General features: G+C 38.8%; 1 protein-coding gene across 1 annotated transcript in view; it reads right to left on the bottom strand.

Annotated features, from left to right (window-relative positions):
* Positions 1-14,529, bottom strand: part of SLC22A15 (solute carrier family 22 member 15) — a 43,778-nt gene that overhangs the window by 23,458 nt on the left and 5,791 nt on the right. The window contains exons 2-4 of the mRNA XM_013950239.2: positions 4,612-4,824; positions 1,845-1,977; positions 613-777 (exon numbers count right to left, since the gene is read on the bottom strand). Coding sequence (XP_013805693.1) covers positions 613-777; positions 1,845-1,977; positions 4,612-4,824 — 511 coding nt within the window. The remainder of the gene's footprint in view (positions 1-612; positions 778-1,844; positions 1,978-4,611; positions 4,825-14,529) is intronic.

Genomic DNA, 14,529 nt, shown 5'->3' with positions numbered 1-14,529 from the left:
AACTTACATGCATCCTATCTGAAGGACAGCTTCAACACTACCAACCAGGACAGTTAAGGGTGTCTATAGCCTTTCATTCTAAGTTTGATTACCACATGAGACAATTTAGTTTTTATCTTTTGAACATATAAATAAAGTTGTCTCAATCTTTGAGGTGGCAAGAATGGGAAAAAAACACCATACTTTTACCATTATATAAAAAAAACTTTTGATTTCTTGTTGAGAACAGCCAGGAAATGAAAAATTTGATATTTCTCATTCAAACACTATCTAAGCTCTGTTTTGCAGAGTCCCAAATGCTGATGGATAGAGCTCAACTATCATGAACCATCGATGGGTATTTAGCTGTGTAACACGCACAGTGGATTTGCTTCAACTAAAGTACATTTGTCAATTTGAGTGATGCAGAAATCTGAAGGCCCCCCAGTCATTTGCTGTGCTTGTCTAAGGTTCATATTAAACAAAGCAGGGCTCAAAGACTGTGGTCACGCATATGCTCCAGGGAGCAGATTTAAATTTGCAAATGTTATGTTAGCTTTGGTGTGTCTCAAGTGGTGTGTAAAACAGAAATCTATAAATTCTGGCAATAAAAACACTGTCACTCAAACTTACCTGCTAATGCCCAGTAGGCAGTACCCACACACTCATTCAGTAGAACAAAGGCCACTAGTGACATCCCACCATTCATCACCCCTACCAAGAAGCGAGAGATGGCAAAGAATTCATATGAGGGTGAGAATCCATTTGCAATGGCAAACAGGATGTCAAGGGCAAAACCTGGAAAACAAGGCAAAAGGTTTCAGTTCAGAAGAGTATCTGAAGATAAACAGAAGCATTCATCAGTGTCTTTACTTGATGTTCAGTGACATCTGTCCTAAGTAATCACACTGAACTATAAAACACTGCTACTTACCACAGATTTGGGCAGAAATATAAGTACCGCAAGGCTATGTCATAAAAGGGGGGAACACAAAATGAGTGGTTGTTGGTACATGATTCACAGTACTAAACCCCTGCGTTCATTTCATGGCAAAAAATTCTTCACATCCTCAAAACTACTGCGTGGCTTCAGTTAAGACGGTTTGATATTCATCCCCATACAGAAGCCAAAGACTAAACATATGACTGAACACTTCCCCTCATTCTTGGAAAGCAGCCCGTACAGACTACAAAAGAGAAATGCTGTCATGGGATAGTACATAGCGCATTGGCACTACGTACAGGCCCACCTTTACTTGTTCTGAATGAATGAGGTTGCTTTTTAAAAAAAAAAGTTATTTACTTATTTTTTAATTCCACCTGCTCATCCACTGAGTAACAAGTCAGCTTTACAAACTACACAAAACATGAAGCTCCAGAAAATGTTAAGTCTGAAGACACCAATAAAGCTTATCAACTTTAAAACACATTGAGGCTCCCAACTACATAAAAATAAAATCATGTAGACAGGAGTAAAAGGTACAACAAACAACAAGTCATACATGTAAGAACATTGATAATAAATTAGTAGAAATATTAACTCTAGTCTGCAGAGATCCCATGGGCATGAAAACCATCAAATGGACTCAACTTTAAGGTGTAAGACCTTATGGTACAATTCCTAAATCCAGAACATCTCCTAGACATTCAGATGCTGATTTAAATAGACAAATACTAATTACTTGCCCTTACTTATGTTCCTCAAGTATACTGGAAGGAGAAAAAAGAAAAAAAAGAAAAAAAAGAATCACAGCAGATGATTCAGTGCTATGTAGGAAGCTCTCTGCAGAAACGGGGCTCTTGCCATTGATCTTCAGAGACAAGACACCAACACTTTATCCATTTTGTTAGGTGGCATTGGTTACCTGTGAGATAGACTTTCTTCCTTCCGAAGCGATCTGAGAGCTGGCCAAAGGAGATTACGCCAACAAACACACCACTGAAGAAGAAAGAACTGGCAGCACTGACTTTGTACGATGTGTTGCCAATTAAAAACCACTGGATGGAGAAATAAAAGGAGCATTAACTGAAGTCCTAGAGGTTCACAAACAGCTAATACTTGGAAGGGCATGACACACTTTAAAGAACATCAAACTTTGCCTAAATCCCCTAAGCATTACATTTGATCAATAAAATAACAGCCACTGAAACACTTCTGTCTTTCAGACTCACTGGGGGTATTAACCAATTGCACAGTTCCCCCAGATCATCCACAGCCTTTGATTCTGAACTCAAGAATAGAATCCTCGTGGAATGCTGTTATTTTTTAGTGACACCCAATATTTCTTCCTGTGCAGGTAAGCTGATGATTATATCATATTCCCTGCAACAACATCCTGTAATCTCCTTCTCATAACCTTCTCTTCCCCCATCAAAACCCCATTAGATATCCTTTCTAGCAAAACTCATATGATTTCAAAACTCAGTAATAAACTATCTCACCATGAGGAGCAGAGCCAAGCAATTAAAGCTGACCAAGATTAGACAGCTAACAAAACAAAATCCTTCAGAAGCACCATGAAAATAACTTGCCTAACCCCATAAATGCTTCGTTTTGAATTGTCACTTAAATGGTGAGGTGTTTACTGATACAGTGAATAATGTGGCCATAAAGCATCAAGACTCTGACAAAATTCAGCTCTAAAACTAACCACGTGACCAAAAAGATCAGTTTTTGAAGTCTCCCTAGATTTAAAAAACAACTCTCAGAAAAATATATTTCTATAACAATAGCATAGGATGAGAATAATTTTATCTTGAAACATGATCAGTTTATAATAGCTACATGAATCATGCCCTAATTTTTGGTATAAATGTTAAAGAAGGCTGCCAACACTGCAACTCAGCGATGTTAGGTATTTTCTGAACTATTCAGAGATCCAGGGATAAATTTGCTTATAGTTAAGCAAAATTCATCCTGTGAGTTTATTTCAACGGCTAGAAGCCCTTCGAAGGACTCAAGGCTTTTCTCTTGTATATAAAGCATGTTGTACAAATTCAGAAGAGCTCATAAATTGAGCATTATTACATCAGAATATTTCTCTGAATAAATTTCCAGTGGTTGCATTAGTAAGTGATGCTACAAGAGAAGCTTTAAGAATATGCTCCTCTAATGTAGAAAAAAACCCTTCCTTAAAAATCAGCCATGAAATAGGATGTTGATCAGATACTCCAAAAATAAAATCAGATTGTTTTTGAAAAAAATACACAAAATGTTTGTAATTAGCAACATAACAGCTTCCAAATATACAACACACTCAACTAGTGAATTCTGAACAAAGCATATTTTAACAGTGGGATACGGGAGAGGCAACAGGATTTCATAAACATGGGCCTTTACTGAAAAGTGTAGATTTTACTTTGAAGTTCCCAAACATACAAGATGCTCGGGATGTAAATTTTTAAAAAGACTATGTATTTTTCAATTAAATTTTGTTCTTTACCTATGTTTCACATCCATGCAACTAAAGCACACAAGAAACTTTTCAAAATTTATGTCCTAAAACAGTACTAGGCTCCACAAACATATTTGAACTTGTCAAGTTGAAGAGAATAAGATTCCTGGAAAAAACAAAGCAAAAGAAACACCCCCAAACCCAGAGAAGATTTTAAAACCTTACTGAGAATTGGCTTGAAGTTATGCTTAAAAAAACCCTGCCATCCATTAGGCTTTTAAATTCAATGGAGGCATAAATACTCATTCTCTTTCTTACCAGGAATAAGAACCAATGGCTATTGTACACAACTGTTTGGTTCTATTCCAAAACTGGCAGTTTTTCTTACTGTTCTCATCACTAATAAAGTTTGAGTACTTTACAGGGCTAGTTCAAATAGCAGTAATGCCTAGAGACAAGGCCCATGAATTTTCAAATGGTAGTACACTTTCAGTCTTATAACAGATGCATTCAGATAGGGCTCTTGCACAGGACAATTTAACATTAAAAGATTTTGAAGGCTCCAAGAAGGGCAGGTGTTGCATACATCACAGTGCAGAAGCTAGAATAATTTCTCTAGGGACTGTGGCTAGACCACAAAGAAGGACACCTACAAAACACAGAGGCCACACTTATAAAAGACAAAGTTTGCTCTGGGATAGGATGGAGGTGGTTATTTTGTCTATCCAACTCCCCACCCCCATGCTGCTCCCCATAACTGGAGCTGCAAAAAAACTGCAAAAAACACTTCCTCTCCACTTCCTCCACTGCTTGCCAACTGCATGATGGATGCACTGCATGCATCTGACCTTAAGGGAATGGCAAAAGGTGGCCAGAAAGAACTCATGCTCTGTATAGGATTTCGAATGCATTAATACAATGACACAATTCCAGCACAGTTCTGGAACGAGGCTACAGCATTCAATATGCAACTCCCACATGCAAAAGGTCGAAAGTTTCAGAGAAGAACCACATGGTCAAGATCTACATATCAAAACAGAGTTAGTTCTTTGTTGCCAGTAAGTGTTAGAATAAATTTTACCTGTTCTCTACTTGGACTATAGCACCTGTTTCATTTGCTAACCAAAACATGCATCTATATGGAAGAAAGACGCAGTGGTAGTGAAAGTCCCCCTACACCTCACCCCATGAGATATTTTACTCGCACATGATGCAGTGAAACATGTTTCATTCTTACCTCAGAGGCTATTGATGTGAAGCTGCTGCTGAAGTGTACGTGCTTATGAACCTCACTGCCATTGGCAGTCAGAAGCCATTCCCCAAAGGCTCTCTGCTCACTCACTGACTGGTTGCTATGGCTCTGATTAGCCAAAAGCTCTTCGAGATCCCAGTGGTAGGGAGGAGTTGCCCCCACCAGTGCAATGAGGATGGCTTCAGTGGCCACGTAGAGCTGGAATGAAACACGCAAACATCAAAGATACTAAACATACATCCAAACAAACAGTGTTTCCTCTACAGTCAGATCAAATCAGTATTATAACAGAATCCTACTTTATATTCTCCTTCTACTACTACAAGATGCTCTGTCTAGTCCCCATCTGTCAAATATCACATACTAAAGAATCACAACTTCAGCCCAGTGGTTATTACACTTTTTAAGGCATGGATCATTTGAGAAAGGAACTCTTCCTCCTGACACCTTTCTCTCATAATCAGAGGTCTCAGCTCCCACCCATGACCAGTGAAGTGCCTGGGTGCATGGAAAGTTGTACTAACATACCAGCACTATACCAGTACTATACTTTAATGCAAGTATATTACTCTCCAGTTATATCCTCTCCCTCCACCCCAGTTGTTCATTTCTTTAATATGATATTTGAACAGATCTTCTCCTCAGTGTTTCATATCTAATCTTTACCAGTTTCGCTAATATTAACTCTTTCCCATTTGTTATCTTCTGTGAACATGTTTCACTCTTAAAAAAAAAAAAAAAAGCATATATGAATGTGCCTATATGTGCATATATATACACAATGTATATACAATCATTAACAGCTGTTTTTGTTTAGGAGAAAACAAACAAACCTACTGGAAATCCAGGTATTTCTAACCTGGTCTAGAGCAGGGTCACTACTGCTTGCTCAGAACACTCACAGGCCACTGCTCTTTTAACAGTCTAGACTGTTACATCTCCATCTTAAACCCCAGTGTTTTAGACTTCTTTTAACAATAGAAGTCCCATGAGTTCTACAATAGAAAACCAATGATTAAAGTCTTCTGAGACAGAAAAGAAGTTGTTGGTAGCAATACAGAAACACCCATTCACCAAATAAAACTGCATCTTGTCTCAGGCCCTCACTGAGAGACAGTAACTCTGCTCGGTAGCTCCTGACAAGAAAAGGATCCTGTTGCTTCGTGGGCTACTTCCTCCATGACAAAACCTTGGCCATGTCACTTCATTCCCCAAGCCCCATTCCAGCTGCCTCCTTCTGGATATATCCCTCATTCTGCTCCCCACATCTCCTTTGTTTCTTCTTGAGAAGAGTGTGCTTCTCTGAAATGTATTCTCTCAAAAGGCTGCCACACAATAGATAATTCTCCAAACTCAGGAGAATGTAAAGAGAATCTCGGAATTCTGCTGTAAGCAAAACTAAGTACTCCTGTTCGGTTCTGTACAACAGCTGAGCAGTCAGTTACACCCCGGTCTAAAAGAGAATTATTACTAAGTTAACATACAGACTTGAGTTATTGCACAAAAGCATTTTCTGTCCATCAGCTCCTTTATGTACTGTACATGATAAGCTCCTATTGCAGTGGCAGGAGGTAAATAAGTATTTCAGAAGTTCATTTTCTTTCCAACTTTTTAATATGAAGTTATTGAAATTCAAAAGGGATTTGGAAGAAGAAACACAGATCTGTCATTTATATCATTGTTTAAGCTGAAGAACAACTTTTAAAATAGATAAAGATGAAAAGTAAAAGACTTCACCTGGGAATGAAGGCTATGACTAAGACTACATGGGGAAAGAGGAGTGCAAAGCAGAGTGGCCATGTTGCTAGGGCTGTGTGGTCACAGCAGTCTCAAGAACACAGGAGAAATGAGAATTACAGGTCATGATCTGTGGTGCATCCCTGTGCTCTCACTAGCTCAGACAATTCTGCGTCAGGACTAAGCGATAACATCCTTGTTCTATCTTGTGAAATAACAAATGTATTTTTGAAATAGTTCAGGAAATGAAATCTTCAAGACATTTGGTTTAGAGAAACAAAGCATAACACCTACTTTTCCATTTCTGCTCTAAGTGAAACCTACCTCAGCTACAGAAGACTCAATCCAAAAATAAACAATTGCAGGCACACAAAGAAACAATACAAACATTTTTTTTAATAAAAAAAAATTCAGCCTCAAGCTTCCTAGTGGCTGCAGCAAGCAAGGAGAGAACAATAATAAAAACACTTTCAACTGAGCTGTTGAATTGGAAAAAATGTATGAAGATGGAGACACTTTTTCATGTTATCAAATAGTATCCTTGTATATTCAAGCTCACTGGAGTCATTACTGTCACAAGACTGCTTTTACCTGGTAATCATCTGCCTTGGGTTCCTGGGTGTGATAAACCCTTTTCATTTCATTGAAAAACAAAAACAAAAACAAAACAAACAACCCCCCCCCCAAGCCCTGCCCACCATTCACCTAAAAAACCCACCTACGTCCACACCTATCCTTACAAATCTGAATCCTGGAATTGTGGAATTACATAAAGGCTGCAATTTTTATTTACAATTCTGAAGACCAGAAACAGTTTCTAGAAGTGTTCTTAAAAACATAAACAAGTAAACACTACACTTAAAAAAAAAAGCAGAATGTAATTTTTAACATCCAAATAAAAGGGCAGGGGGTTGTTAACAAATCTGGAGGATCCTCCCTTAAGAATTCTAAATGCTTGTGCTTAGCAATAATATAATAGTTTAGATTAGTGATCAGTATAAAATGCTATCAAATCAGAATAGAAATATTATATAACAATTTTATAAGGTATAAAATGGTGACATTATATGTACAGTGGCAAAAACAAAGCCTTTTATTTTTCATTTGTTCTATAATCCATATAGTACAAGTCCAATCAAATTTATGTCATTTAATGTATACCTTCTATTCATATAACATTTTAATTGGCTCTACATGGATGTTAATGGCTCCCCAAAGAATTCCCAGCACTGATCTATATTAATCAAGATGAATGCCAAGCAGAGGGGGAAAAGGCAGCAACTCACATCCCTTTTCTGTCACAGATGAAGCAAAGCTGAGAGTTTTATTAGTCTGGTTTAAGTTTCTCCTGCTTGTTTCTGTTCTTTGTAGGTTAAGGTTTTATGGTCTGTCTATTTTAGAAGTCTACGGTGTGCAGAGATTTATTGAAAGGCAACATCTAAATAGCTTGAAAGCTTTCACTCTCCCAGCTAAGTAGAGGGAATTTTAGTGACTCATCTCTATTTCATTAGTAGTTTTTGAAATTAACTTAAAGAATTAACATTTTAAAATGAGTATTAACAGAAATGCCTAGAATATCTTGACTGTCTTTCTTGGTGTTTGTTTTCCTAACAGACGAGTTCCAAGAAAAACTGAGACCCCCTAATAAGCAATGGAAGAAGGAAAAAAGCTTTAATAATTTCATTTATGTATAATGAAAACACATACTAAAAAAATCCTTTAAGAAACTTTTAGACTTACGTTGACCATCATGAAACACAAAAAAGAATGAAAGCAGTTCTGTTACGAAGCGCTTTCACTCTTTTTAATCAGCTCATCAGCAACTCACAACCAGCCCTGTCATTCTAGACAAATATCAGCTGAAACATGTACTGCTGAACAAAATGAGTAAGCCACTAACATCTGACCTTCCAAGCACAGAAGTATTAAAACTGCACCTTGAGGAAAGACAGAAATTTAGAAAGAGCAATGAATGGCCTTGCTATAGTAGAAGTCTATGATGAAGAGATGGCTACGTTTTAGGATAAAAGTCATTTCTTCTGAACTTGTGACAAGCAGCTGAAAAACTGAAGGCCCTCCTTATTTTTGAAAGACAGATGATCTCATCAGCACTGAGTTATTCCAGAAGGGTGATCTGCCTTTAAATCCATGTGTTTTCTTTCCCCCTGGAATAACTTTTATGCAGAAAGGCCCTGAAACATCTTCACGTTGCAAAGTTAATATCTGCTGCTGACAACATGCTCTTCCACCAAAATATCTTTCTCCTCTTGGTAGCATAATAAGAGAGAACACCACAAGATCGAAGGAAAAACTGTGTTGTCATTACAAAGTGAAGAAACACCATGAGTGGAAAACACGATGTAATCTCTTAGATGGTTTAACAACCCCCTAAATCCATTCCGATAGGAAATATTTCCATGAAGAAGGTAACCATTGTTGCTCACTACCTGTGCAATGAGAGAATAAGAACATATTGTGAATAAAACCTGGAAACCAAAGATGTATGAAAAGAAAGGTTGTGCAACTAACCTGTCTGTAACAACGTATAAGAACATTTAGTAACGTTTTAAACAGGATGTGCAAATCATGAAGATTCATGGCTGCTACAACAATTGCAACTTCTCTAACTTCTACTTCAGCTCTCACAAATTTGGTTCAACTCTTTTAAATCTATGTGAAGAGATCTAAGATTCCACACATTTTGAAAGAACTTAGGGTTTCTCTACAGAAGCTGAGAAATCCTACTCAACTTGAAGTATTTTAAACATGAAGTGTAGGACTCCAGAATCCACAAAAAAGTCAAAGGTCTGTCCAAGCTCATACATAGCTTTATTCTAGATGTTCAACATCTACATTGAAATCTTCAAATCGTACAGCAAACCACAACTCACAGAGCCTTATTTCTTACAGGTTTGTGCCTAACAACCCCTTAGTTTCCCTTGCCTAGCCTTCTTCTCTGTCCCAAACACACATACCTCAACTCTATTCTGTGCTCAGTATCAGTGTTGGTGGGCAGTAGCAGCTGTAGGGGTTTGTCACTTCTTGGGTTCAGACAGGCCAGCCAGCACACACATGCTATTTAGCCTGTGGGCTGTTGCCACCAAACAGTATGTACACAGACCAGGTCTGTTTTACTTCCCATCATCACAGGCACAAATTTGGATCTCTTTCTTAAGAGCAAACAACTCTACTGTACAAGTTTTCTGCAAAGACTGCCCAAACAGTACCCAACTCCTGTGTATATAAATCTCTGCTTTATAGGCCTATTGGAACACTACACATCTACACTACCTGTACTTCTGCATGCCTAATGATGATGAAACATGTTAACACTGGTGCTAGCATTGTAGGATGGATATCTAGGTTCTTACCTCATCAGTTCAAGTTGCTTTAAGAATTGGTTTGTAGTATATCACAAAAAAAACCCAAAAAACAAAACAACAACAAAAAAACAAAAAAACAAAACCCCAAAACCCACCACTGCTCATTTTTGTCAAAATCACAGAATAGTTGAGGTTGGAATGGACCTCTGGAAATCATCTAGTTCAACCCCCCTGCTCAAGCAGGGTCACCCAGAGCACATTACCCAGGACCCTATCCAGATGGCTTTTGAATATCTCCAAGGATGGAGACTCCACAGCCTCTCTAGGCAACCCGTTCCAGTGCTCAGTCACTCTCACAGTGAAAAAGTCTTTCCTCATGTTCAGATGGGACTTCCTGTGTTTCAGTTTGTGCCCATTGCCTCTCATCCTATCGCTGGGCACCACTGGAAAGAGTTTGGCCCCATCTTCTGTACACCCTCCCTTTGGATATTTCAGATAAGATCCACCCTCAGTCGTCTTTTCTCCAGGCTGAACAGTCCCAGCTCTCTTAGCTTTTCTTCACAGGAGAGATGCTCCAGTCCCTTAATCATCTTAGTAGCCCTTCGCTGGACTTGCTCCAGTATCTCCATATCTGTCTAGTACTAGGGAGCCCAGAACTGGATCCAGCACTCCAGACGTGGCCTCACCAGGGTTGAGTAGAGGGGAAGGATCACCTCCCTCAACCTGCTGGCAATGCTCTTCCTAATGCAGCCCAGGATACCATTGGCCTTCTTTGCCACAAGGGCACATTGCTGGCTTGTTGTCAACTTGTCCACCGGGATCCCCAGGTCCTTCTCTGCAGAGCTGCTTTATAGCAGGTCAGCCCCCAGCCTGTACTGGTGCATGGGGTTATTCCTCCCTAGGTACAGGACTCTGCACTTCCCTTATGCATACTGGGCAGAGAAGTGATCTTTACTGGCAAAATTTAGTGGAGTACTTCTAGCTCTGCACTTTTATCACTAGTGTCATCCTAGAGATCCAATATTTCGAGGTAAATTGTTGCCATTTGGGCTTCTCAATTATTGTTAATGAACACAAGACAAAAGGGTATGCCAGAGTCTGCTTATATCTGGCGAGCAAAACAAAGGCTGGAATGGACATGGTGACAAAGGGGGGAAAAAAGAAAAAAAAAGAGACAGAGTTCCACACTAGTCACAGCTGGTTCTGCTGGTACAAACCAATGTTCCTCACACACGATCAGGAGTGGATCTAACTCTGAATATGCAGACTTCATGAAACTGTTCCAATAGCATGAGCTTCTTCCCCAGCACTCTCTTCTCCCAAGCACCATAATATACAAATAAGAAAATCTACCATCAAGCAGCAGGTTGCTATTGTTACCTGGCATGCTTTAGATAAACAGCATGCTACAGATACACAGATAACCTGTTAAAAAGTCAGCTGTCACTCTTGTACTGAAGCAAAAACCTTCAAGACAATTATCAATAAAGTTGACTAAGGGATGGAAGAAACAACTTACAGGATTGAGAAGAGCTTGATAGGATTCTCACACTGTGCTATACCAGCCCGTTGAATAAATCAACACCTAGAATGCTACCTACCACAGAGCCATTAAAGGTGACCATAATGGCAGATTTCTTCAAATTAACATAGGAAGTATAGGCAACACACAATGTTAAGGAGACCTGGGATTTTCTAAGGAGATTTAAATTGGAGAAGTAGGCCTTCTGACACATTATAAAGAGAATACTTAAATCAACCTGAAAAAAAAGTCACAACCTTGCCCTACAAGACATTAAGTTCAGTGACAGAAATTAACAGAAGGTTTATTATATATTTAAACAGTTGGCACAGCAGCTGACTGCATGCTGGTAGACTGAAAGTGAGGTCAAAACTGCTTCCAGGACTGTTTAAGCTAATGCAGCCAAAAGCATTTGCATTTTCAGAGCATGCTGGATTATGTGCAACAGCACTTAAAAAAAGGCAAACATATCTGCCTAGCATGGGCTCATATACAGCAGCTGGGAGGTCTGGGACAGGCCCCTGATACTGACTCCAAGGAAGAGAAATAAACTGAATCTTGCATAACAAATTGACAGAAATTATGATATAAAGTATTATTTATTTGCCCTTTAAAAACAAAAGGCATAAAGAATACTTAAATGGTTTATTAAAATATCTGAATGCAATCCTCCAATGCTTTGCTGCCAAATGCTCACACAGTGATAAGTTAGAGAAGCAAACTGACAAACAAGAACCAAGAATCAAAATTATGGAACACTATAAACATTACAGCTGCTTGAACCTGAATACTCAAGAAAGTTAAGTTGCAGTACTGTTCAACCAAGTGCCAAGACTCTGCAGTTGAACACAGGGTATACAGCTTCATCAATACTATGTTGGAAGTGCCACTCCGCTGTTCTTAGGTAAATAAGGATTTATAGGAATGCAAAGCACAAGTGTGCCAGATATTCTTATTCCAGTTCATGATTAGACTACCAACCAACCCAGGGCTGAATTCTCAATGAAAGTATAGGATAACATGAAGAAAAATCAGCAACTGCTGGTATAGAAGCAGGAATCGCAGGCTAGTAGGTATCAGGCAGACTTAAGTCCTGTGTCCACAAGCATGATCATTCTTAAGTCTGCATTTCATCTTTGTCCCTCTTCCTCTCCGTATCTTCCAGCCTGCTTTGGCAATCAACATCTGCAAGTTGCAGTCAGTATCATAAGAGATCAAAGTTCTCGTCTTTCTCAGCATGCTGGTTTGGGACCCTGCCAAAGAATATTGAGACAGCATCTTGATCTAAAAGATAGAGTTCTACTAAAGCTATGAGAAGAGCAAGGTTTTTTTGCTTGCTAGGACCTTCTCTCTACCAAATAACTAAAGTATTTAACCTTATAAAAAGATGCAATAAAAGCAGATACTGATCACTTCAGAACTTTCTACTGTTTAAGATCCAGGCCAAAAGACATTGCTGACATTTCTATCAGCCGCTTTCTTTTACTTAAACATTTTAAGGACTTGCCCAAGGGCAGCAACTGGATCTAAATTAAAGTCTCAGATTTATTGCTATTTCAGACCAACATGATATTCCAGAACAAACAGAACAATTTTTCACATTTTTGGTGGTGTTCCCTTTCTAAACCAGTGGTTTTCAACCTGTAGTCCACAGGCCCCAGGAAGTCCCTGAAATACTTTTAAAAGTTCTGTAAAAACTAAGAAACACAACTGTTAGCAGTCTTAAATTTACTGCACAAGAATCCAACATCTTCAGTGAGAAGCCTGTAGGAGTCTGCAAATTGAAAAAGACTGAAAAGCTCCAAGCTCTATTTTTTTTAAAATCATAAGTAACTGAACAGTCCATCACAAATTGAAAGGTGTAGTAAGCTAGAAAAAGTATCTGAGTACACAAAACTTTATTTGGGTCAAAAATAAACAATCACATGCAAGTTGGAAACAATTATCTGAGTTAAACTACACATATACCAGTTAAATCATCTGAGAGAAAAGAAAATTGGCACCTCTAGGCTGGAGGGAATGTCAGCGAGGAGAGCACTGATGATGTGGCTCCCTAGTGGAAAAATACAGGTAATCTATTGCCTACAGATCACAGTAAAATTAGAAAGATTGTGCGCACACATGGGCAGGGAAGATGGAAAGGAAGATTGTGTGTCACAAAATATTTTAAATCCGTAATCTTTAATAACAAGTACAATTATGCCTGTTAATTCTCAGGCTTGTCTTCTGAAGGTGCTCAGAAAACAGACTGGCTAGACTGATTGTTTCAATAGAATTTGCCACTGAAGCTAAACTCCATCCCACCGCACAAAATTCCCTATGTAGCAATAACTTTATTGTTCATAATCTGAAAGCATCTCCCCATACGTTTTTCCCATATTTACTATAAAGATGCCAGCTACCACTGCCACAGTGGCTCCTGGGCAGTTCTTTAAAAGACATCCCAAAAGCATGGGCTTCAGCCATGGCTGCAGTAAACAGCCCCAGACTGAGTTCTTTCCATCTTCACTTTTCACAGCATGGTTACTTCTCACATCATCTCCACTCTAGAAAAATCAAATCACCCCTGTTGAGAAGCTTGTCACACAGTAGCACATCCTCTGTAGTTGGAGTGCTGGTAGAGAATGAAAGGTATAGGATGTGATGGTAGGTAGAGAGTTGTCAGACTTGCAGCTGGTGTCATTGGCTTGTAGCAGGGCAGCCTTCTTATTTTTGAGATTTTTTTTTTTTTTTTGGATAGGCACAGCAATTTGCTTGCTCCTCTCTGTTGCCGGGCCTTCAGGACGTCCACCTTTGTGTGTTTCTCTGAAAAACCTCATGCTTCTTGCTGTATTCTTGAAAGCAATCAGCAAGAATTCTAGCAAGGTCTTTGAACAGCACATTGAATAGGCATCTTCTAGGACTGAACTGCACACAAATCAATAAAGGTGTGAAAGCCAACTAGATGTCTTATATTGATACATGCATATATAGAACAAGTGGTTTCAGTAGCAAAGAGTACAAAGTAAACATTAGAAGATCAAGAAGTCTTGGGAATTGCGGGCCGACACATAGAATCACTTAAAAATATGAGTTCAATTATATGTGCTTTGTAGTTAAGATGCAGCTAAAGGAGGGAACTTCTTTAAAGATGCAGCTCATTTCTTCTATACCTCAAGCTGTGCTTTGACCATACTTTCCCCATGCTTGTAAGCACAGGTTTAAAGCCTAGCTGTGTGGATGGTGCACTGATTTGGTTTAAGACACATATACATCTTTCCTCAAGATTACTTTGTAGGCAGCTGAGAAGAAATTTAAGCCATTTTTTCCCCCACTTAAGAC

This window comes from Apteryx mantelli, chromosome 1 (assembly GCF_036417845.1).
Source record: "Apteryx mantelli isolate bAptMan1 chromosome 1, bAptMan1.hap1, whole genome shotgun sequence".
NCBI lineage: Eukaryota > Metazoa > Chordata > Aves > Apterygiformes > Apterygidae > Apteryx > Apteryx mantelli.
Note: the sequence above shows the minus strand (reverse complement) of the source record. Positions and strands in the feature narration are given on the sequence as shown.